We start from the raw sequence: 23926 nt of genomic DNA, 5'->3' as shown, positions 1-23926 counted from the left end.
GCCTGTTTCAGAGTCTGTGACTTTCTCTCTGACCCTCCCCTGCTCACGCTGTCTCTCTCTCTCTCCTAGAAATAAATAAAACATTAAAAAAATTAAAAAATAAAAAATAAAAAAAATAAAATGGATTGACTAAGGGGTGCTTAGGTGGCTCAGTCAGTTAAGCTTCCAACTTCGGCTCAGGTCACGATCTCATGGTTTGTGAGTTCGAGCCCCACATTGGGCTCTGTGCTGACAGCTCAGAGCCTGGAGCTGCTTTGGATTCTGTATCTCCTTTTCTCTATCTGCTCCTCCCCCACTTGTGCTCTCTCTCTACTCTCTCTCAGAAATTAATAAACATTAAAAAAATTTTTTAATTAAAAAATTAAATAAAATGGATTGACTGGCATGATGGTGTTATGACCAGGGAGACAGCTGTGCACCAGATGGCAAGCATGCCATTCATATTGTAGTACGTCAGAAAGATCCAGAAGGTAATTTTTTAAATTGAAATCCAAAAAAATACCTGACATACCTAAATCTTAAAAGCAAATATTAATCACTGGAGACATGTTCAAATATACACAAAAAATAGAATAGTACAGTTGTTAACTTTGTACCCTTTGCTCAGGTTCAACATTTACCAATATACTGTGTTGATTTATCAATATGTTGTTTTTATCATTCCCCTTTGGATTTTGGTTTTTTGTTTGGTTGTTTGTTTTTGCTTTTCATTTTTTTGGTTGGAACATTTGTTTCTTTTTTAATTTTAATTCTATTATAATAGACATACAGTTTTACATTATTAGTTTCAGATGTGTAATATAGTGATTAAACAATTCTATACATGATTCCGTGCTCACCATGATAAGCGTACTCTTAATCCCCTTCCCCAATTTCACCCATTCCCCCATCTACCTCCCCTTTGGTAACCACCAGTTTGCTGTCTAGAATTAAGTGTCTCATTTTTATTTGTTTGTTTTGTTTCTTAAATTCCATATGAGTGAAATCATATCATGTTTGTCTTTCTCTGACTGACTTATTTCACTTAGCGTTATATTCTCTAGTTCCATCCATGTTGTTACAGTGGCAAAATTTCATTCTTTTTCATAGCTGAATAATATTGCACTATGTATATATACCACATCTTCTTTATCCATCCATCCATTGATGGACACTTGGACTGCTTCTCTAATTTGGGTATTGTGAATAGTGGTGCAGTAAAAAAAAAAGAGTAAGTATATATTTTCAAGTTAGTGTTTTTAGATTCTTTGGTAAATACCCAGGAGTGGAAATACTGGGTCACATAGTAGCTCTATTTTTCATTTTCTGAGGAACCTCCATACTGTTTTTCATAGTGACTGACTCAGTTTGCATTCCCACCAACAGTGCACAAAGGTTCCTTTATTTCTCTGCATCCTTGCCAGTACTTGTTTTGTGTGTCTTTGATTTTAGCCATTCTGACATGTGTGAGGTGATAGCTCATTGTGGTACTGATTTGCATTTCCCTGATGTGAGTGATGTTGAGCATCTTTTCATATGTGTGTTGGCCATCTGTATGTTTTCTTTTGAGAAATGTCTCTTCATGTCTTCTGCCCATTTTCTAAACTGGATTACTTAGATTAATCAGATATGTCATTTACAAATATCTTCTCCCATTCAGGAGGTTGAATTTTAGTTTTGTTGATTACTTCCTTTGCTGTGTAGAGCCTCTTCAATTTGATGTGGTTCTTTTAGTTTATTTTTTGATTTGCTTCCTTTGCCTCAGGAAACATATATAGAAAAATGTTGCTACAGCCCATATCAGAGAAATTATCGCCTGCTCTCTCTTCTAGGATTTGTATGGTTTCCATCCCATGTTTAGATCCTTAATTCACTTTGAGTTCATTTTTTGTGTACAGTGTAAGAAAGTGATCCAGTTTCATTATTTTTCAGGTAGCTATCCACTTTTTCTAGCACCGTTTCTTAGAATTTTCCTTAGAATTCAATTAGAATACAATTCCTTAGAATTGTATATTCCTGCCTCCTTTGTCAAAGATTAATTAACCATATAATCACTGTCTATTTTTGCCCTCTCTGTTCTATTTATCTGTGTCTATTTTTTTTCTTTATTTTTTTTTTGCCAATACCATACTCTTTTGATTACTACACCTTTGTAATATGTCTTGAAGTCTGGGATTGTGATACCTCCAGTTTTGTACTTCTTTTTTAGGACTGATTTGGTTATTTCAGGGTCCTTTATGGTTTCATACAAATTTTAGGATTGTTCTAGGTCTGTGATAATTCTGTTGGTATTTTTGTAGGGATTACATTCAATTTGTAGATTGCTTTGGGTGGTGTGGATATTTTAACAATATTTGTTCTTCCAATCTGTGAGCATGGAATATCTTTGCATTTGTTTGTGTCATCTTCAGTTTCTTTCATCAGTGTTTTATAGTTTTCACAGTGCAGGTGTTTCACTTCCTTGGTTAAGTTTATTCCTAGGTATTTTATTATTTTTGGTGCAATTGTAAATGGGATTGCTTTCTTAATTTCTCTTTTTGCTGCTTCATTATTGCATATAGGAATGCAACAGATTTCTGTATATTGATTTTGTATCCTGTGACTTTACTAAATTCATTTATAAGTTCTAGTAGTTTTTTGGTAGAATCGTTACAATTTTCTATATATAGTATCTTATCATCTGCAAACAGTCAAAGTTTTACTTCTTCCTTACCAATTTGATGTATTTTATTTAATTTTCTTGCCTGATTCTTGTGACTATGCTAAATAAAGTGGTGAGTGTGGACATTCTTGTCTTGTTCCTGATCTTAGGGAAAAGCTCTCAGTTTTTCCCCATGGAATATGATGTTAACTGTGGGTTTTTTATACATGGCTTTTGGCATGTTGAGGTACTTTCTGTCTAAACGTACTTTGTTGAGGATTTTTAAAATTATGAATGATATTTTATTTTGTCAAGTGCTTTCTCTGCATCTGTTGAAATGGTCATATGGTTTTTATCTTTTCTCTTACTGATACGATGTGTTGTGTTGGTTGATTTACAAATATAGAACCACCCTTACATCCCAGGAATAAATCTCACTTGATTGTGACAAATGACTTTTGTAATGTATTATTGGATTTAGTTTGCTAATATTTTGCTGAAGATTTTTACATCTATGGCCTGTCGTTTTTTGTTGGTTTGGTGTGTGTGTGTGTGTGTGTGTGTGTGTGTGTGTGTGTCTTTACTGTTTTTATATCAGGATAATGCTGGCTTCATAGAATCTTCTTCTATTTTTGGAATAGTTTGAAAAGACTAGGAATTAACTCTTCTTTAAATGTTTGGTAGAATTTGCCTGTGAAGCCACCATCTGGTCCTGACTTTTGTTGGGATTTTTTTGATAACTGATTCAGTTTCGTTTCTGGTAATCAGTCTGTTCAAATTTTCTGTGGGATTCAGTTTTGGGAGTTATATATTACTATAAATTTATCCATTTTTTCTAGGTTGTTCAATTTGTTGCCATCTAATTATTCATATTACCTAATAATCCTTTATATTCTAGTGGTGTTAGTTATTATTTCTCCTCTTTCATTTCTGATTTTGTTTATTTGAGACCTCCCTCTCTCTCTGTCACTGTCTTTCTCTTTTTATAGGTCTGGCTAAAGATTTATCAATTTTATTGCTCTTTTCAAAGAACCAGCTCCTGGTATTCTTGATCTGTTATTTTATTAAATTTCTATATTGTTTATTTCTCTTTAATCTTTATTATTTCCTTCCTCCTACTTGGTTCAGGTTCTGTTTGTTTGTTTGTTTTTCCTTAGCTTCTTTAAGTGTAAGTTAAGGTTGTTTATTTGAGATTTTTCTTGCTTCTTGAGGTAGGCCTGCATTGCTGTAAACTTCCCTCTTCGAACCACTTTTGCCGCATCCCAAAGATTTTGGACCATTGTGTTTCATTTTCATTTGTCTCCATGTATTTTTTTTTATTTCCTTTTTGATTTCTTGGTTGAGCCATTCATTGTTTTAGTAACATGTTATTTAACCTCCATTTGTGTTTTTTTCCAGACTTTTTTTTTTGCTTAGTTTCTAGTTTCATAACATTGTGGATGGAAAAGATACATGGTATGACTTAAGTATTTTTGAATTTGTTGAAACTTCTTTTGTGGCCTAATATGTTATGTGTTCTGGAGAATATTCCGTGGGCACTTGAGAAGAGTGTATATTCTGCTGTTTTAGAATGGGATGTTCTGAATATATCTGTTAGATCCATCTGGTCCAATGTGTCCTTCCAAGGAATGTTTCCTTGTTGATTTTCTGTTTTGATGATCTATTCATTGATATAAGTGGGGTGTTAAAGCTCCCTACTATTTTTGTATTACTATCAATCTCTCTCTTTACTAGTTCTTTATGTGTTTGGATTCCTCCATGTTGAGTACATAAATACTTACAATTGTTGTATCTTTTTGTTGGATAATTCCCTTTATAATTATATAGTGTCCTTCTTTGTTTTAAAGTCTATTTTGTCCAATATGAGTACTGCTACACCATCTTTCTTTTCATTTCTATTTGCACAACACATGCTTTTTCATCCATTCCCTTTCAATTTGCATGTGTCTTTAGATCTGAAATGGGTCTCTTGCAGGCAGCATCTTGTTTTTTTTTTATAATGGAAAACCTTAAAAACAAATTCTGCATTGATGATTTCATTACAGATACCCCAGTATATATCGCTAGCAAAGATCTTTTTTTTAATCTTTTGAAACAAAACCACACCACCATTATCATACCCAAGTGATTAGAAATACTTCCCTCATACCATCTGATGCCAAATTTGATGTCACATTTTCTGATTGTCCTTTCCTCAAGTCCACACAGTGTTTGCTGTGTCTCCTGCATCACATCTCCTTCTCACTGTTTAGTTTTTCAAGAAACTGAATCATATGTTCCCACATTCTGGATTTATCTATTGCATCCTTAGGGTGTGGGTGAGCATGTTTCTTTACTGCTTTCTGTAAAGTAGCATTCAAATCTAAGGGTTTGATTAGATTAGTGTCGAATCTGTGGCAAGTCTTATCTAGTGCTGTGTATTTCATATTATATCATGTTAGAGGCACCTTAAGAATCACTTTTGGGGATGTTGAGATTGATCCAAGTTTGGATACTGTTGATTTAATCTATCCACCAAAAAGTTCTCTATCAACTTTTTGTGTGTGTGTGTGTGGAATATTAAGTTACCATGAAATGTATTTCATACAAGAAAGGTAGGATATGACCTTTACATTTTCCAAGGAAGAGGACTTTATACTTTAGCATCCTCCAGAGGTGACCGATGGATAGATCAATGATAGATAGATAGGTAGATAGGTAGATGATAGATAGATAGATACATAGATACATAGGTAGATAGATAGATTAAAAACTCATAGATTGTATATATTTAAGTATGTAAATTCAGTTATTAGTATTTTTTATGCTCAAATGCGTCCATCAAATTGGCTCCTGTGGCATTTCTGACATATTTTAATTTTTGATAGCTTTTATGTTTTCAGGTAAAGGAGGCATTCCAATCTCATCCTGTTCCAAACATACAGTCAGTAAAACACTTCTTCCTTTTAATGAGAAAGTGTATTTAGATACCGCAGTCTGTACATTAAGGTTGTGCTAGTATTTTCAGTGGTCCAAATGTTCAAAACAATTAAATAATGAGTTTATACTGATACTGCCAACTCAGATTAAGCATTCAGAATTATATCTTGTTTTACATTTTATATTTTTATCTTTTATGGTAAAGTTTTAGCTTCTGTTGTGATTGGCAACGTAATGTGCCATTAATTTTTCTTGATAGATACAGGAGTTTAATAAATCAGTGCCATTGTTATTTAACAAGAAGCCTTTTTAATGTATTTTAAGATTTTTATTAGTTTCTCTTCTGAAAGGTATATCCTACTAGTCAAGTTACTGTTTTCAATATGTTTAAATTTGTGATTTATTAATAAAACTAAAATATTGTTATTGGTTACTTGTGGAGGATACGAGGGGACAACTTCTGCCCCTTGATACTGATGAATTAAGGAGGAAGCTTCAAATATCACTCTTGCTTTTTCCATACAATCATGGAGTTTGTGGAAACCTAATCATTGTTGAAGAATGTTTCATTTTTATAAGGTATTCCCACTGATAAGTTAAGAATGATAAAATAAGATCAGAAACTTACCAACTGATGTGTTTTGGGCAAAGTTCTTATGTTTTATGGACTTATGTGTAGTATTTGTAAGCGGGGATGCTTGTTACCAGGCTTTGCCCTTGGGTATCTCCCCGTAACTGAACCAAAGTTTAAGAAGAAAGTATATGAGGAATGGTAGGCTAACTACATTAGTAAACAACTCCCAAATCTCAATGCATTCTTAAAATAAAAGTGTTTTTTAATACTCCCATAACATAGCCATGTAATCCTATTTCATGAAATCAAACACAGATATGGTCCACTTCTATAGCCGCATTTCCTTTTAGATCCTTGGGATGCTTTATTTGGATTTTGTTTCACTGAATGACTTGCTTTCATCAAAGGTGCATCAGCAAACATGCATTCAGAGGCCTATCAGTCACTTGGTAGCCTGTTGATTTTGGAGCCTTTACCATGCGAATTTGTCTGTGAAAGTACAAGAGGTCTCACAGGGAGAACGAAAGCACCCAGAAAGCCCCGCTGACCAGATGCTAAGTGCAGATGCCTGGGCAGCCCTCACAAGACATTCTGAGCCTGGGCAGGAACTTTCCAGATTAACCCTGATGTGTAGAATCATGGAAGGATTATCATTTTAAGTCAGTTTTGGAGTAGTTTGTTATGCATCAACGGATAACTGATATACTGAGAATACTGATGAAACAAGATTAGCTGAATGTAATAATGGATGATATCAGGTTCGTTTTATTACTCTGTATTCTTGACATTAATCTCCAACTTTCTGAAATGAAAAGTAACAAAGAAAGTACTTAGTGTCAGTATCACTTGAAACAATTTCTAGTGAATTTGTTTAAATTTCCTTTAAATGTTTAGTAATTGCTCTTTTTTCTTTTTTTATACTTGATTTTTAAAAATTATTTAAAATATTTGTATTGTTTCAAAATTTAAAAATGTAAGTGCCCAGAAAGTTCTAGCTTTCAGCTCTGTCCCCGTTCTTTCTCAATCTCCCCTTAGGTATCCATTTATATTAGTTGTTACATGATTATTTGGGGAGGCATTTTAGAGATTTGTTAGTGAATTAGGAATTGCATTTGTGACAGATGCATAGACAAGTAGGCAAATGAGAGAATAAGGCAATTATTAATCTCAAGTAAAAGCTACATTTGTTTCAGAAAAGGAGAATTCATCACATTATAAGATTTGCTATATGTGAAGGGATGTATGTTATCATGTCATTGCAAACAGTACCCTTCGATCTAACTAAAATTACAATACAACTATATTGGAAGTTTGGGGGTGGAAAGTTCTTTGAATATGGGATGTGAAGAAAAAACCTAATTCTTTTCTTTTACAGTGGTAAGTGAATAAGTAGGTTGTAAAAATGAAAAAAAAATCAAGCAGCAATTTAAACGTGGTATTTAGAGATACAGTCAATATCAAAATAATGAACTAAGAATTAAAAGTCATCATCTCTGGAGCACCTGGGTGGCTCAGTCTGTTAAGCTTCTGACTTTGGCTCAGGTCATGATCTTGTGGTTTGTGGGTTCGAGCCCTGTGCTGACAGCTTAGAGCCTGGAGCCTGCTTTGGATTCTCCATCTCCTTCTCTCTCTGCCCCTTTCCCTGCTCACGCTCTGTCTCTCTCTGTCTCTCAAAAATAAATAAACATTTTTAAAAAGTTTAAAGTCATCATCTCTGCACAGAAGGGAGACAGGACACATTGGTTTTGCCTAACAAGCCTTGTGATTCTGTTACGAGTGTCTCTTGACTCCTTATGAGTTGTATGAGGTAGGCTCTTTCTTCTACCTGTAGCCCCATGAGAAAATTAATGCTTTTTGGAGTTTATTAGCCATCTAGTGCTGTGTAATGAGTTATAACAAAATTTGGCATCTGGAAACATTATTACCTGATAGTTTCCCTGGGTCCATAGTAACTTAGCCGGGTCATTCTCACTTCATCTCTCATGCGGCTACAACTAAGAAGTCAGCCAGCACTGCAGTCATTTTGGTGTCTGACTGTGGAGACCTGCTTCAGGGCTTCCTCATGTGGCATGCCCAGAAGACTTCAAGCTCACTGGGGTGGTCCTTTTCCCAGGGAGGCTGTGGGACATAGCAGTTGACCTCTCTGACAGTGAACGATCCAGGAACACCCAAGATAGAAGCCACTGCCTTTTTAAAATGTAGTCTTGGAAATGACATCTGCTACCTCTGTCATATTTTGTTAGAGGCACATTTGTAAGTCTGGTCTACGGTCAAGGGGGAGGGCATGAAGTCAGGAACTAGACATGAATGCTAAGGGTGTAGATAAGATGAGTTATCGTTTAGCCAGGAGAACTGGCTTCTCCCAGTAAGTGGTAAATGTAAGTAAGTAGGTCAGTGTAAGTGGTGGCCTTGTGAGGCGAAACCACCCAATCTGATTCCAGGGCTCATGTTCTTAACCCCGATGTAATCCCCGTATGTTGCCTGCATGGCATTTACCCTGAATGAGAAAGCAGTATCTCCTTCCATACCATGGCCATCTTGGAAGTGTGGGCATGGTCGGGAGGGATAACACACGTAAGAGCTGACTTGCATACCTGTGTCACACACCCCATGTGTTAGTTTTGGGCAAACCCAAATAAACTATACGTGATGCTCAGTCTGTAGGATGCAAACTAGACTCTGCTTCGGAAAGTGTGCATGATTGCAAGAGAGACGTATAGGAGTACAAGGATAACCTTGAATTCACTCTAATTTATAAAAAGTCAAAGACTCTCAAGCTTTAGAACTTTATTGGTAATGAATTATCTGAGAAACCCCTCACACTTGATCATGACGAAGTGCAACTTCACATTTCTGGGATGGGACATTAGTCACAGAGGCACGCTGGCTTAAAGTGAGGAGTTGGTGCTGTGTCTTCAAAGCTGTTGGGAGCCACTGATGTGTTTTAAGCAGAGAAGGGTGACATAATTGGATATGTACCTGCTGCTCTGAGCTACACCGTCGTGTCTCAAACATCAGACAACATTCTACATTCTCATGCATGAGACAGCAGATGCCTCCTTTACACACCACCAGATTCACTCATGTTAATGTAATAAGATTTAGAAATTTCTCCGATCTGCATATTGGTCAGAGTACCCTGTCTCAAGGCACCTGCGCCTGCCCCTCTCTCTGTGCAGAAACACCTGTGTGGCTGCAGCCAAAGTGTGAGCACTCGATGTCACAGACCGATGGCCCCATTCAGGGTCTGTGGTCACATGGCAGCCATGCTATTGACACACAGTAGGACCTTCGTGAGTGCTTATTAAGTCAACACGGACTAGACCGGACTGCACGCCTGCTCTGTGCCTTAAGTCCTGTGCTGAGCTCTGCTTGTATAGCAATAAGATAGTGTTGTTGTATTCATAAAAAGAGATATGACTATATACATATTCATTCACTAATCAAACAGTTTTGAAGTCCTGCTGTGAATGTGGCTTTGCTCCAGGGACTGGAACACAGCAAAAAATGGCACCCCCCTTCCATCTTCTGTGACCACTGGGGAAGACAGAACAGTGTATGACGATCCTAGCTCAGTACACTGGGTGGGCACAGAGGAGGGGCACAGAGGAGGGGCAGGGAGAAGGGCCACAAAGGGGTGAACGGGAGACTTTTTGAAGGAAGTAATCTCTGAGCTGTTCAGACAAAGAAATGCTAGGGTGAATGGAGGTTCAGCTCCGTCAGTATTGGGAGACTGGTTTGTTAGGACATGGTGGGCGGGAGTAATGGAGACTATACAAGGGAAAGAACCAACACTGAAAGTCAATATAAGTAGGAGGTACTGATCTCTCCAGAGTGATATGTAGAGCCAGGCAAAGGTTCATCTCTGCTGTCTTTGTGTCTTTTCAGCCCTCTACGAGCAATCCTGTGAGGTGTACAGGCATCAGGGGAACACGGCTGGTTTCTTCTACATTGACTCCGATGGCAGCGGGCCGCTGGGGCCCCTCCAAGTGTACTGCAACATCACAGGTAAGGGGCAGAATCTCTCGCTCATGCTTAACTGAGCTACATGAGGGGATGCTGTGAAGGGAAGTCCACTGAAGGGGACTTGTGTACATAAAAATTTAAAGAATCTACCTCAGAATGTGAGGGACATGGTCTTTGAGTAAATAAGTGGAAATTAGCAGCTGGATTATCTTTCATAAGAGGGGAAGACTCATTGGTCTGGATCACATTCTACCAAACCAAGAATTAACTAGGAAGCGTTTTATGGAGAGCCTGCCGAGGACGTTTTCTCTCTCAAAACTCAGAAACAGAAAGAAAAGGAAAAACCACTAAACCCACAAAAAGCAAACTGAAAATCAATAGAGAGCCCTGACTCAGGAAGTGGGAAAGTGTGATTCATGTCTGGGCGCGGGAGGGTGTGAATCCCAGATGCCCTCTGAGGTTCAGTTGTTCATTCTTGAAATGGGAAGAGTAGTTCCTTCCTCCCAGGGTTGAAGATTGGATGCAATCTGAGTATTGGAGGAATCAGCCAGGCTCATTATCTGATAGGTGCCTAACAAGAAAAGTGACTAGCTGCATTTTCCCAGCCATTCTTTTCTTAAGTGCAGAAAGACATAGTGAGAATCAGTTAGTGCATGGATTTATAAACAGTCTACAACCACTAAGTTATTCTGCAAAATAATTCCACCAAGCCTACACCTGATATAATAGTTCCATAAAAATACAGTGGCACAAGTACCCTCCCCATCGTAAGTGTCATTAATTGGCACCTACATATTGTTCTGTGTGTGTTTCAAGCACTGGCCTTTGGAAATGACAACGGAATCATGTAATAAAGCAGAAAAGTAGGGGTTATTAAGGCTCATGGAGACGCCAGTCCTCATGCTTCCCCACAATGAGGCAAGCACATTCCCTGAGCTCTTTCTGTAGCCACAAGCTGGCCGTGACACTGAGGATAGGCAGACAAATAAGATACATCCGCTCTCATTTATGAAGCAGAAATATCAGGGAAAATGCCGTACATATCACAGGTAGAAATGCAAGCAGACCATTGCAAAACTGGGGATTATGGGCACTTAGCAATTTGCTCATCTGGATACAAACAGCCGCAGGTTTTCTGCAGAAGATGTTATTTACACAGAATTAGATGCATTTCTTTACATTTCCTTAAAACTTAACTTCATCTCTCCAACCTGCACGTATGCTAGCTGCTTCTCAACTCCCCCATAATATAATTAGAAATTGTGGGACTGTTTTCTCTTCATCGTTATGGTAACCTACAGTGTCAACCTAGAGATGAAGAACTAGTTTTCCCATGGATCTTGATTATTTTCCAAATGTCATTAACAAATAGACCTCCAGCAATTCTGGCTAAAAATACAAACTTTCTAGCTGAAGACATTCGAGTTCAGTCAATGCCCTTTTCCTGAGCCCCCTAAGTGATTCCAATGCGAATTGACCCTGGTCTACACTACCAAAAATAAAAAGTGTGATTTAGCTGCAGAATGAGAAAAAGAAGAGATCAGGTGTGATCACGCAGCTCCTACCAACTCTGGGAGCTGGAGTGAGAGTTTACAAATACCCTCTCTTTGACTCCTCACAGTAAAACCTGAGGTAGATATTTTTATCTCTCTCTTACATAGAGGGGAAGAGAAAATGAGAAATTCATGACTTGTTCGAGGTCATAAATACTGGAACCAATAGTCAAGACCTAGGAAGCAAACAAAACCTTCCGGTGCAATAATAATTTGTATCACTAAAACATTAAGTGGATACTTGGTATTGCTTATGTTTTGCCTTAAACAGTGATTCAATTTTTGTTACAAAGTAAATGAATATTAATTATCAAAAATTTAAGGAGAAAAGCAAAGTATGAAGAAAATGTTGAAAGGACCCTTAAACCGCAATCCACAGATTGCTTTGTTACTTTATTGTTAGGATTTCCTTGGAATTTTTTTTTCTATGAATGCGTATGTGTATTTCTTCTGTGGAACGTATATGTTTTTAACATATATATATTTTTCTTATTTTTTAATTGACATCGAAGTGAGTTAGCATCTAGTGCAACAATGATTTCAGGAGTAGATTCCTTAATGCCTCTCACCCATTTAGCCCATCCCCCCTCCCACAGCCCCTCCAGCAACGCTCTGTTTCTTCTCTGTATTTAAGAGTCTCCTAGGTTTCATCCCCCTCCCTGTTTTTATATTATTTAACTATATATTTTGAAAGCAAGCATCGACTTTCCTTTGTGTCATTAAAATGTATTTTGAAAATAAAATATAGCCATTAAATGTAGCTTTAAATTTTTAAACTCTTTCAACTAATGCAAGTTCAGGGACACAGACGGTGTCATTGATTCATAGGCCTCATTTACGTGGCGCTCCTGCCTTTTATTTAAAAAATAAATAGAATAATGATCATGCACATATTTTTCTATTTATACCTGTTAAATGTTCTTAACTAAGAGTGATTTTTGATTTGCGACACCAGTAAAAGTGTGACAAAGGGCTCCAGCGAAAGGAGGGAAGGGGAAGGGAGAGAGGGAATAGACAGGAAAACAGAGGGAACTTAACAGGGGTGGGGTAGGGTGGAGGGGAGACTCATTCTGCTAAGACTCAGGTTTCTGAAAACAAAAAGGTGCAGTTCTCTGCACTTTTCCACAGTGTTACTGGGGTAACCCAGAGAGTGTAGACACCAGAAAGCAGGGAACCTTGTGCCAGTCAGCTGAGTGTCCCTGGCCTGGCTGCACATAAATAAGCTCTGGGATCCTAAAATAAGGATCCGGGGCCAGGTGGTCTCACAGGCCTTCCTCATTTAGAATTCCCCGAGAGATCATTTGAGGCTCAGCAGAAAAGGGGACGTCTCTCCTAAGAAGTCTACCGATACAAGCAAACAGATGTCAGGAAAGTGAAGAGGGACACGTTTTAGTCATGGAAAACAGGAAATTCAAATCCCAAATGCATCTCTCTTTACCATGTACCCTAGGTGGGGGAGGGCTTCAGCTCCTCATTCCTACAGGCCGGGTGTCCCCTCCCCCCTCCCGGGACATTAAGTCTATGCATCTCACCCAGGACAGGGTGCCCCTGGGGAGATGAGCTCCCAGGTGCTCACAAAGTAACTGCCTCATTCACTGGACCACAGCATGATCTCTGCACAGGGACACTATTTGGGATTAGACCTATTTATAAAGTGGACTGACTGCACCCATGCATGTTTTGACAGTGTACCTGCCATACCTCACATTGTGTCCCAAGCCAGTTCACCCTGGAGCTGCTGGGTAGCAGAGAAGACATGCCCACTGTTTAGATGGAGTGTTGAGTGAATTATGGATGCAAAAGATAAAGAGGAAGGTTCTGCAGGGATGCGCATTTGGGCTATTTCTCACATCTCTATATATGATGTGCAATTCCATTCAGCTCACCGTACATTTGCACATTTCAGGCACTGTGCAGACTGCTAAGGACACAAAATAGTGTCTGCATCAGTTTCTCTAGGCTGCTATAACAGAGTGAAGATTGAGAGGCTTAAAAATACCCAGCAGTGTATGTGTCACAATTCTGGAGGCTAGAAGACCAAACTTAAGGTGCCAGCTATTTCTGAAACTTGTAGGGGAGAATCTTCCCTTGGCTCTTCTGACTTCTGCTGGTTCACCTAACCTTTGAGCATTCCTAGGCCTTAGCGGCAACCCTCAGTGACTGCCTCCCAGGGATTGTCACCCTGCTTCCCTGTGAGTCACAGGTAAAATTCTCCTCTCCTGCATCCTCTTATAAATAGGATACCAGTCATATTGGATTAAGACCCACCCTAAGGGAGTAGGACCTCATCTTACACTGATTACATTTGCAGAGGACCTATTTCCAACTGAGGTCATGCTCACCACTGCCAAGGTTTTGAGTTTCAGTGTATCTTTTAGGACAGAATTCTACCCCTCGTGGTATCATTTCAGTCTCCTTCACAGGTTAATCGTGGAGCAGAAATTATAAGCATAATGACAGGATGTCTATCATGTTCTAGGAGCCCGCAGAAGAGACACCTAACTCAGCCTCTTGTGGAGCAAAGGGTTTTTGGGCAGGCAGGCAATGCATGTTTCCGAGACCCAGAGCGGGAGTAGAGACTGGCCAGAAGAAGAAGCGAAAGAGGGCATTTCCAGGAAGAGCAAATGAATGTCAGGAACAAAGTTCAAGGGTCTCTCGAGCCTGCATATTTGTGGGGGCCATAAAACTCACCAATATGAGTCACAAGTTTAGAACACTGGAAAACTAATCAAATTGAATGAGTAGGAAAGGATCAATTTTCCTTGAGTAGGGATAAGCAAAAGCTGTTGAAGGTCCATGATCTGGAAACTATAGTTTCCCAGCAAGGGAAAGCTACTGCATCAGTTCTGGGGAAAAGAAGGGATGTTTTATCATAGACAGTTATTGAGCATGTCAGACTAGTTAAATGTCTCTGAATGAAAGGTGAACTACTTTCTGAACACCGGCCACAAGATGCCATCCTCATAGCATATGTAGGCTTTAGCATGCGCCTTTGACTTGAGGCCAGTGGATCTCTCAGAGGGCCTGCTTGGTTAGGGACTGTTTACAAAGGTGTGAGCCTATAGTAGGAAATTATGGGAAGGGACCACAAAACAGAGCTAGTAACAGATGGGCCGTTCCCTCCCTCAGGCCCATAGAGGCGAAGAAAGGGACAGTTGCCAGAGTAGGAAGGGGAGAAGCATGTGGAGAGGTTGTGCCCTGGAAGAACTGTGACCCCCTATGTGGGAACAGCCAGCAAAGAGCTCAAGGAACGGCCTCCATCTCCCTTTGGTCCTACCAGTCTCTTTCTTATGTCTTCACTGAGAACCCAGCTAGAATTCAGAAGCAAGAGCACTTGCTGATGTCATGTTTTTCAGCAGCCTTCCTGGGCACAGAGAAGGCAGCAGAAGGAGGAAGAGTGCATTGTTAGGGCAAATGGAAAATACCCTATTTAGCCTGTTTAAATAACTGTACAGAGAAGTGTGGGGAAATAAATAATTCAAATTCATCAAGGATTGGGGCAGCTGTGTGGCTCAGTTGGTTAAGTGTCTGACTTCTGCTCAGATCATGATCTCACAGTTCGTGGGTTCGAGCCCCGCGTCGGGCTCTGTGCTGACAGCTAGCTCAGAGCCTGGAGCCTGCTTCAGATTTGGTGTCTCCCTCTCTCTCTGACCCTCCCCTGCTCACGCTGTCTCTCTCTCTCTCTTTCTCTCTCAAAAATTAATAATAAATAAATTTAAAAAAAAGTCATCAAGGATGATGGTGAGGCAGGGGCTATCAGTGAAATCCACAAAATATGCAACTATATAAGGCATGGATTTGTTCAATAGATTTCAGCCTGAAGCAGGTAGGACCTCCCTGTGTGGGCCAATGGGAGTGAGGTTAAGATGAATGCAGGAAATGCACCCTGAAGAAGAGACAGAGGGAACTAATGGATTAAAAGTTGCTAAGTCACTCAGTTGGTGTATTATTGAGGGACATGTAGACCACTAAGGGAAACCATGACATACTAAAACATAATGTTTGGTTGAAAGGGACACCTGGGCCCCATGCCACTACTTACCTGGTGTTAAAATTTTCCTGGCCTGGATGTGGATAATGTTAGCCGATGATGTGAAGTTTGTGGTTATCCTTGGCTGTGTCAGTCTAGTTGGGCAAGTACAGAGGAGGGCATTTAACACAACAAGTAATCTAGGCAGACTTGGAATTAGTTTACTGGATGAAAATGCATGTAAAGTGGGCTTGCAGGGCGGGTTAGCTGCCATCAGGAAGTGAGAGAGTTCTAGGCACTGGGATCAATATAAAGGAAAAGAAAGGATTGGAGAAAAAGCAGGGCACAGAAAGTAGTTGAAATCAGTGACTGCCTGGGGAATCTGTGAAAGAACTTGGGGTTGGAAGGTAAGAGAATTAGGCTTCTCAGGTATTTCCTGCTTCCCTCGGTCCAATGGTTTGTTTTATGTTTCATCTTGGGTGGATTGTGGTGCCCAGATATTTGGTCAAGAAATATCATTAACATTTCTGTGACGGTGTCTTTTATTTATTTTTTTTTAATTTTTTATTTATTTCTAGGAGAGAGAGAGACAGCGTGAGCAGGGGAGGGTCAGAGAGAGAGGGAGTCACAGACTGAAACAGGCTCCAGGCTCTGAGCTGGCAGTCAGCACAGAGCCCGACACGGGGCTCGAACCCACGAACCGCGAGATCATGACCTAAGCGAAAGTCGGACGCTTAACCGACTAAGCCACCCAGGCGCCCCTGTGACAGTGTCTTTTAGATGAGTTTAAGATTTAAATCAGTGAGCTGTGAGTAAAGCAGATTACCCTCCAAAATGTGGAGGGGCCTCATCTGATTAGTTCAAGGCCTAAGTAGAACAGAGACTGACCTCCAACAAACAAAAAGAAACTCTGCCAGCAGGTGGCCCTCAGACTCCCAACTGCAACTCTTTGCTGGATCTCCAGCCTTCTGGTTTACCTTGCAGACATTGAATTTACAAAGAAAGCCTCCATGATCTTGTGAGCCAGTTTCTTAAAACTGAGAATCAATTGCTCGATAGATAGATGATAGACTTAATTAGATATAGATATAGGTAGATATTTATACTCATATCTCATTGGCTCTGTTTGTCTGGACAACTGGACTTGAGTTACCTGTAGTTTGGGTGCTCCTACACTGTGCTCCCCTCTCATTTCTTCATATTTCCATCATGATGCCAGTCATACTGCATCATAACTGCCAGCATTTACTTGTGTGCTCCTATGGGTCTGTGAGCCACTTGATGGAAAACAAGTGACAGGGTATGATGAATCCTGGATCTACTTTGTGCATCCTCCAATGAGTTCAGTGTAAATGGAACTCTGAGAAATTCCAGCCAAATTAAAAATTATTTTCTACTTTTTCCCTTTTTGTCTTCCCACTCCCCCTATTTTATTTTAGATTAAGGTCCTGTCCCATTAAATCAATAGCAGTCTGGAACTGTGGATACTAACTCAGTGTCTGATTTAAGTGGGCATAACTCATTCTCCCGCGTGGAACATCTGCAAATCTGAGAGTGCCAGTGCCCAACTGTTCCCACTGCCTCCAAGACCTCCCATCGGTGGCCCTCCCCAAGCCCCTTCCTATCTTCAAACATGGGAAGGACCAATGGAAGTAGCACATGTGTTGGAGGCGCATTGGAATTCAAGTTCTACTGCCAGCGTATTCCAGCTGAGTGACCTTGGACAAGTCATTTAGCATTTTTGGATCTTGATTTCCTTATCAGTAAAATGGAGATGATAAAAATGGCTTCCTTCAAAGGTTAATGTGAGGATTATAATATATATGAGAATTTCCTGATTCCAAAATGTAGCTGGTCATGAAATAGGGTAGCCAAATACCCTGGTGTAAGTATTAGCCATGCCCTCATTCTCCCTCACTGCTGTCCTAGTGTAGATGATATCTATATACTCACACTAGCCGGAAAAGATAGCTGTGCACCCTTGCCAGTGGTAAAGTCTGCGTTCCTTCTGCAGGTGCCATGAGATTTCTGGGGCTCTGGGAGCCTGGAGGTAGCATTTCTGAAGGGCAGCTTCTAGTATTGATAAAGCAGAATTAGAAAGGCGAGGCATGCCAACAAGATTTTCTTTAGAACTTGACATTTAAACTCATTCTGTGTTGCTTCCATTTGGCCATGTTTAATGTTAACAGGACACCTTGTCAACATATTAAAAGATGTTTCCTAGCCACACACAGTGTTTTCCTTTGTACAGTACAATTGTATATGGATATGCAAAATCATTTGTTTAAAACCACCAACAAAACACACTGATTTTCCGTCTAGATGGATACAGTGCCAATTTCATGTGTTTAGACCTGTAGAGCAATCATCAGCCATTGCAAGGAATTTACAAGGGATGTTTAGGCGAATCTCTAAAGCAAAACTTGTTTTTCATTCTCGAACAGCTCATAATCCATTTGCAAACCACCTTACAAGTCTCCATATCTTATCACTCCCGTTATTATGATGCTCTGTTTCTCCCTTCTTTGGCAGCAGGGTCTGTTTTCATTAAAACTCATCAAAGCATGCATAATGGAGTAGGTAGAGAAGCTGCAATTGAGGTTTCCTTAATATTCCTGCACATAATTGTGCAGTGTGATTGCGGGTAATAGATTATCATCCAGACTATTGACAAAAAGAAAGAAATGCATCCATTCAGTTAGGTCTAACAGTTCTCCGCCTTGCTTTTGCGTTAGAGCAATGTCAGCGAGTTTACAGTCTGTGTAGAGCATGTACCAGGGTCTGTAAGTATATAGGAAGTTAGGAAATAAGAGGAACCCATGACATTGTGAAGAACCAAGTTATGGCGCATTTATCTCTCCCTGAGTTTCTTAGTACATTGTTAATTTCTGGCAGCTGTATATTACACAAAAGAGAGGTAGAATTTAGTCATTGCTGTCTTGTCCATCTGTAATAAAATTCTGTTCTCGTACCTCCTTTTGGCATCCCCCTCCTGGACTCTGCCCCAAATACTCCACTTCTTACACACACAAACATGCACAGGCACACGCATACACAACACAAAAAGGAAGTATTAAGTTCCCTGCCAAAGTCATCTACAAGAACCATTGTGGCTCAAGTAATCAAGTTTGTCTTTCATCATAAGTCAGATAGCCATCATTGTGGAAGTATAGTTGCCAAAAGATTGTTGTTCAATTACAGACCGCATAGGGTCGTGCTACATATCCCCTGGTTACTGGGCTAGTTCAAGAGGCATCACTGTGAATAACTGGAATTGTTTTTACTTTGCAAATGTGTTAATGAGGCTAGCAAGTTATAGAAACAAGATTCCAGTTAGAGCCAGCAGACCTAAAGCTGTTCGTGTCAGATGTGCTGTTTGTCTTACCAGCGAGTCCTAAGGCCCGGGAGGTACACTTTGCTTTATGACTTTGAATCATTGTGCATTGGCTGTCTGCTCTGGACTAGGCACTGAGGATATAGAAATGATTGAGATATAGTCCCACAGGGGTGCCTGGATGGCTCAGTAGTTGAAATTTCCAGCTCTTGGGGCACCTGGATGGCTCAGTCGGTTAAGCGTCCAACCTCGGCTCTGGTCGTGATCTCACGGTTTGTGGGTTCAAGCCCCACGTCGGGCTCTGTGCTGACAGCCAGCTCAGAGCCTGGAGCCTGTTTCAGATTCTGTGTCTCCCTCTCTCTCTGACCCTCCCCTGTTCATGCTGTCTCTCTCTCTCTCAGAAATAAATAAAAACATTAAAAAATTAAAAAAATAAATTTCCAGCTCTTGATTGCCACTGAGCTCATGATCTCACAGTTTGTGCGATCAAGCCCCATATAAGGGTCTGCTCTGACAGAGCGGAGCCTGCTTGGGATTCTCTCTCTCCTCCCTCTGCCCTTCCCCTGCTCACTCTCTCTCTTTCTCTCTCTGTCTCTCAAAATATATAAGTAAGCTTTGAAGGAGAATGATGTGGTCCCTCAAGTCCACAGAGTTTATAATCTCATGTCCTTGTCATCACACACACACACACACACACACACACGGTGCCTCGGTGGCTCAGTCAGTTAAGTATCTGCCTCTTGATTTTGGCTCAGGTCATGATGTCACATAGCCTGCTTGTGATTCTCTGTCTCCTTTTTTCTCTTTGCTCTTCTCTCTCTCTCTCAAAAAATAAATAATTTACTTATTTAGTAAATAAAACCATCCAAGTCCTCAGCCTTGCCCAGTTTGATTCATAATTCATAAAACAGCTCGAAGTATCTGTTGAAAGCACAGTCCTGGCCATGGCTCTCCATCCCCCGCCCCCTTCTACCTGTGCAAATTCCTAGCTCCTTATTCATGGCCGCTAATTTTGAAGGGCATGGCTGTAAGGGTATGTGAGTTCGTATGCATTAATTAAAAGTCTAACAATTCCTAGTGCTTCTTACATCCTTCAAATTATTATAATTAATATCTATTATACTTATTGTCTTGGGACTAACAGCAAGGCCCTCCATCTTTGTATCTCACTTCCCCTCTCTGTAGAGGAAAAGTGATGACAATAGCTTTCTGTGATTGGTATGTACTCCATTAAATGAGTTAACATTTAGAGAATGTTGGAGAGTGACTGACACCAAGCAGGTGGTGGAAGAGACAGAGGTCTTTCTCTTTCTATTCCTTCTTCTTTCCTTGGAAATGTGTCTGTTGTCTTTTTGAGCGGCAGGCTCAGCTCATCCCTGGGAGGGGCCCACGAGCTGTGTCCCTGTCCCCGGGTAGCAGAAATACCGTCTCCTGCTTGAGGCTCACTCATGGGTGACATATATGCCGTGGCTCACTAGCAGTTTAATCAGTTGGAATAATACTTGAATTGTTGCTTGTATTTCAGAGGGACAATTTGCTTTCTATAAATTAAGCATTTACCAAAGGACTGATTTAAGCTGAAGAAAAATGGCAATTCAACAGCTTAGAGGAAGGAAACTTTTTTTAAGTGTCTCTCTCCCTGTTTGATATCTTACACTGTCCGCCAAGTTGTGGTGACCTCACAGGGCTTCCAGAAGGCTGGTCTCTTCCACAGAGCCTGGGAGCAGCCCTGCTTGTGTCAAAGGCATGAGCTTTAAAGAAGTCTCTCTGGACCAGTGGCAGACGGCATAATCTCCTGCTAAATTGGGCCATTAAATAAAACTACTAAGTCATAAAGCTGTAGCATTACCCTGAAATTAAAGCATTGTCACCTTTGAATTGCCAAGAATTTTAACAAGCACTTAGAGAAATTCCTTTCACACAACCATTACCACGGCCAGTTGACTCCAACCACGTGGATGAGAACAGAAGGCTCAGGACAAAAGATGGTGGGAGGGGGTGACTGCAGTGTGATTCTCATTCCTTTATTTGTTTATTCATTCATTCACATACCCTCCCTTACAAATTCACACACTGGTTTCTTGATTTTTTTATAGTGAAAGAGAAAAAGCGAGAGAGCACAAGCAGGTGAGACAGGCAGAGGGAGAGAGAAAGAATCCCAAGCAGGCTCCACACTGATAGTGTCAAACCTGTTGCAGGGCTCAATCCCACAAACCCCATGAGATCATAACATGAGTCAAAATCAAGAGTTGGATGCTCAACCAACTGAGCCATCCGGGCGCCCCAGAAATAGCATTTTTAACAAGTACCTGAAGGTATCAGACTTTGAGAAATATCTTTACACAGTGATTAGCATAGTACTTTACTCTTAACAACTCCCCTTCCTTATTCATCCTCCACTTCACCTGGTCAATGACTGAAAGATCTGAACACAGTTCTTCTTAAGATCTGAACACAGAGCCTATCCTGAAACCTTCCTGGTAGACCTTTCACAGTACATTTTTTTTTTCTTTTTTCAGATACCTGGTGTTGCTTTCTTTTTAGTGCTGTGAGGATCAGGGCACAATTCAGTCAACCAGTGTTTATTGAGGCTGCCTTGTGCTGAGTGCTGTGCAGTCTACTGTACACCACTAACCTCAATGCCCAAGGGTCTCATATTTAACTTCTAGCGCTTAAAGTATGTTTATCTAGGCTATGCTGTTTAAGTCATGCACTTTTCTTGTAGATACTTGACAGCTATGGAATTCTGGGCACATTAACGTCTATGAGACTCAGCTTCCTCATCTGTATAATAAGGGTGATCAGTTACTCTTACCTCAATGTGCTGATGTGTACATTACATGAAAGTAAATGAGCAATGTGCTAATAGACTCAATACAATCTGTGACAGTCTCTAAGAGCTTCTAAAATAGAAGTCATAATCAACAAGTATTACTGTCATAGCAAGATCTAGATACCAAAGGAATTCAGAGAGAAGAGTGATCAAGAAAGTCTTCCTGGGGTACATAGGGCTTGGGTTTAAGTCATGCACTTGAAAGACTTTGAAAGACAGGTGTCCTGGGGCTGGACAGAGGACAAAAGAGGAAAATCAGTCCTCTTGAGTGCAGCAGGATCCCAGATGTGGGGATGTAATGAGCAGGTACCCAAGAGCCCTTGGCCTTGTTTGAGGGCTCCTGGCTCACCTGTGTGTTCTGATGCAATGCTGCCATTGGGCGGGACACTTCCTTGTCTGAGAGAGTGAAATAACAAGTGTCGGTCAAAGGCGCCTCCCCGAAGGCTGGCCTGCTCTTGTTCACTTCTGCTTTGAGCCCGGGATTCCAGGGAGAGATCATGAATCAAAGTCAATCAAGACATCCCAAAGTATAAAAGAGCTAAGATGTGCCAGCAGCTTGTGATTCTATGCTCTGTGAAGTAGGGAAAGTCAAGCAGCTGTTTATCTAAGAGCCTTTTTCCTCCTCCTCAAGTCACGGGAGCACCAGTCAGCCTTGTGCTGTCAGTATGCAAGCATTTGGGTATGTTATAGGTATTTTCAGAAAGAAACCAGCAAGGGACATTGGCTGGTTAGACTCTCCCTGGGGACAGTCCCACATGGGTTTAACAGTGCCAGCTCTGCATACCACGACCAGCCCTCAGGTCTTGGATCTTGTACCTGGTACTATTCTTCTGGAATATCATTCCCTCACCTCTTTCTTTAGACCAGGTTCTCCTCTCGTTCTCTTTATGAAGCTCCTTGGCCTGTAGCTATTCTCATGGTTCCACCCTCAATTCATGTAATAGACAAACCTGCACCAACTCTAGCATGGTCATTTAGAGCTTGGGCTTGGTTGGAATCCAAGCACTTCTTGGATCCTTGGTACTTCTTAGTTTTGTTGATTTAGGTGAGGTTGTTAAGTTACTCAGATCCCCTATTCCTCAGTTTCCTCTTCTGTAATGAATCATAGAACCCATTTTTAATGTGGTGATGAAGTTTGTATGAGATCATTGATAACCCATAAGAAAAAAATACCTGGCATTATGCACCTAATACATGACCATTATTATTACTTATTTTTACCATTCTATCCCCAGATAACTTGACTCTGGTTTCTGGGGGATACAGTCATGAAAATAATAACTAATAACTTCTACTACCACACAACTGCTGATATACTGAAAGTACTCATGAAAATTAATTCAACATTATTAACAAATATGCACTTGGGAATGGCTATCTTACTGTGTGTGTGAATGGTTGAGTTTGATACTAATTTTGCCACTTGATAATTTTTTGGATAATTAGTCCTCAGCTGTGTGTGTGTTGGTATAAAGGCACATGCACATGAATTTGTCAGGGCCCAGGAGAATAGCTTGGAGCACTCACTACAGGTTTAGTGCTGTGCAAAGCTTATCTCTCTCTCCCCAGAATTGTTATTCTAAACTGTTCAAACTTGCAGAAAAGTAGAAAGAACACACAAATGATCACCCGTATCTTTTACCCAACTTTTCCATACTTGCATATTAGTGCCGCCTTCATCTCTTTCTCTCTCCCTCTCTCTCCCCCTCCCTGGCTTCCCTTTCTCCTGGTATAAAATGCTTCTTGGGGCGCCTGGGTAGCTCAATCAGTTAAGCATCTGACTCTTGATTTCAGCTCAGGTCATGATCTCAAGGTTCATAGGATTGAGCCCCACATCAGGCTCTGTGCTGATAGTGTGGAGCCTGCTTGGGATTCTCTCTCTCTCTCTCTCTCTCTCTCTCTCTCTCTCTCTCTTTTTCTCTCTCCCTTCCCTGATTGTGCTCTCTTTCTCTCAAAATAAATAAGTAAATTTTTTAAAAATCTCCTTTTTTTGTGAACTATTTGAAAGTAAGTTGTAGACCACTGATCATTGAAACCTAAAGACTTCAGCTTATATCTTTAAGAAGAAGGGTATTATCCTACCAACCACAATACTAAAACCCTACCTAAGAACATAAACATTAATCCAATCAAATTACTCAGTGCGCAGTCCATCGC

The 23926-nt window shown here is 40.3% G+C and overlaps 1 protein-coding gene across 2 annotated transcripts in view; it reads left to right on the top strand.

The window, feature by feature from the left end:
- Positions 1 to 23926, top strand: part of CNTNAP5 (contactin associated protein family member 5) — an 802816-nt gene that overhangs the window by 526654 nt on the left and 252236 nt on the right. For both annotated transcript variants that reach the window (XM_039218226.1, XM_039218225.1), the window contains exon 12: positions 10002 to 10121. In XM_039218226.1, the coding sequence (XP_039074157.1) occupies positions 10002 to 10121 (120 nt within the window). The remainder of the gene's footprint in view (positions 1 to 10001; positions 10122 to 23926) is intronic.

The sequence above is a fragment of the Hyaena hyaena genome, unplaced genomic scaffold, assembly GCF_003009895.1.
Source record: "Hyaena hyaena isolate Hyena2069 unplaced genomic scaffold, ASM300989v1 scaffold_747, whole genome shotgun sequence".
NCBI lineage: Eukaryota > Metazoa > Chordata > Mammalia > Carnivora > Hyaenidae > Hyaena > Hyaena hyaena.
Note: the sequence above shows the minus strand (reverse complement) of the source record. Positions and strands in the feature narration are given on the sequence as shown.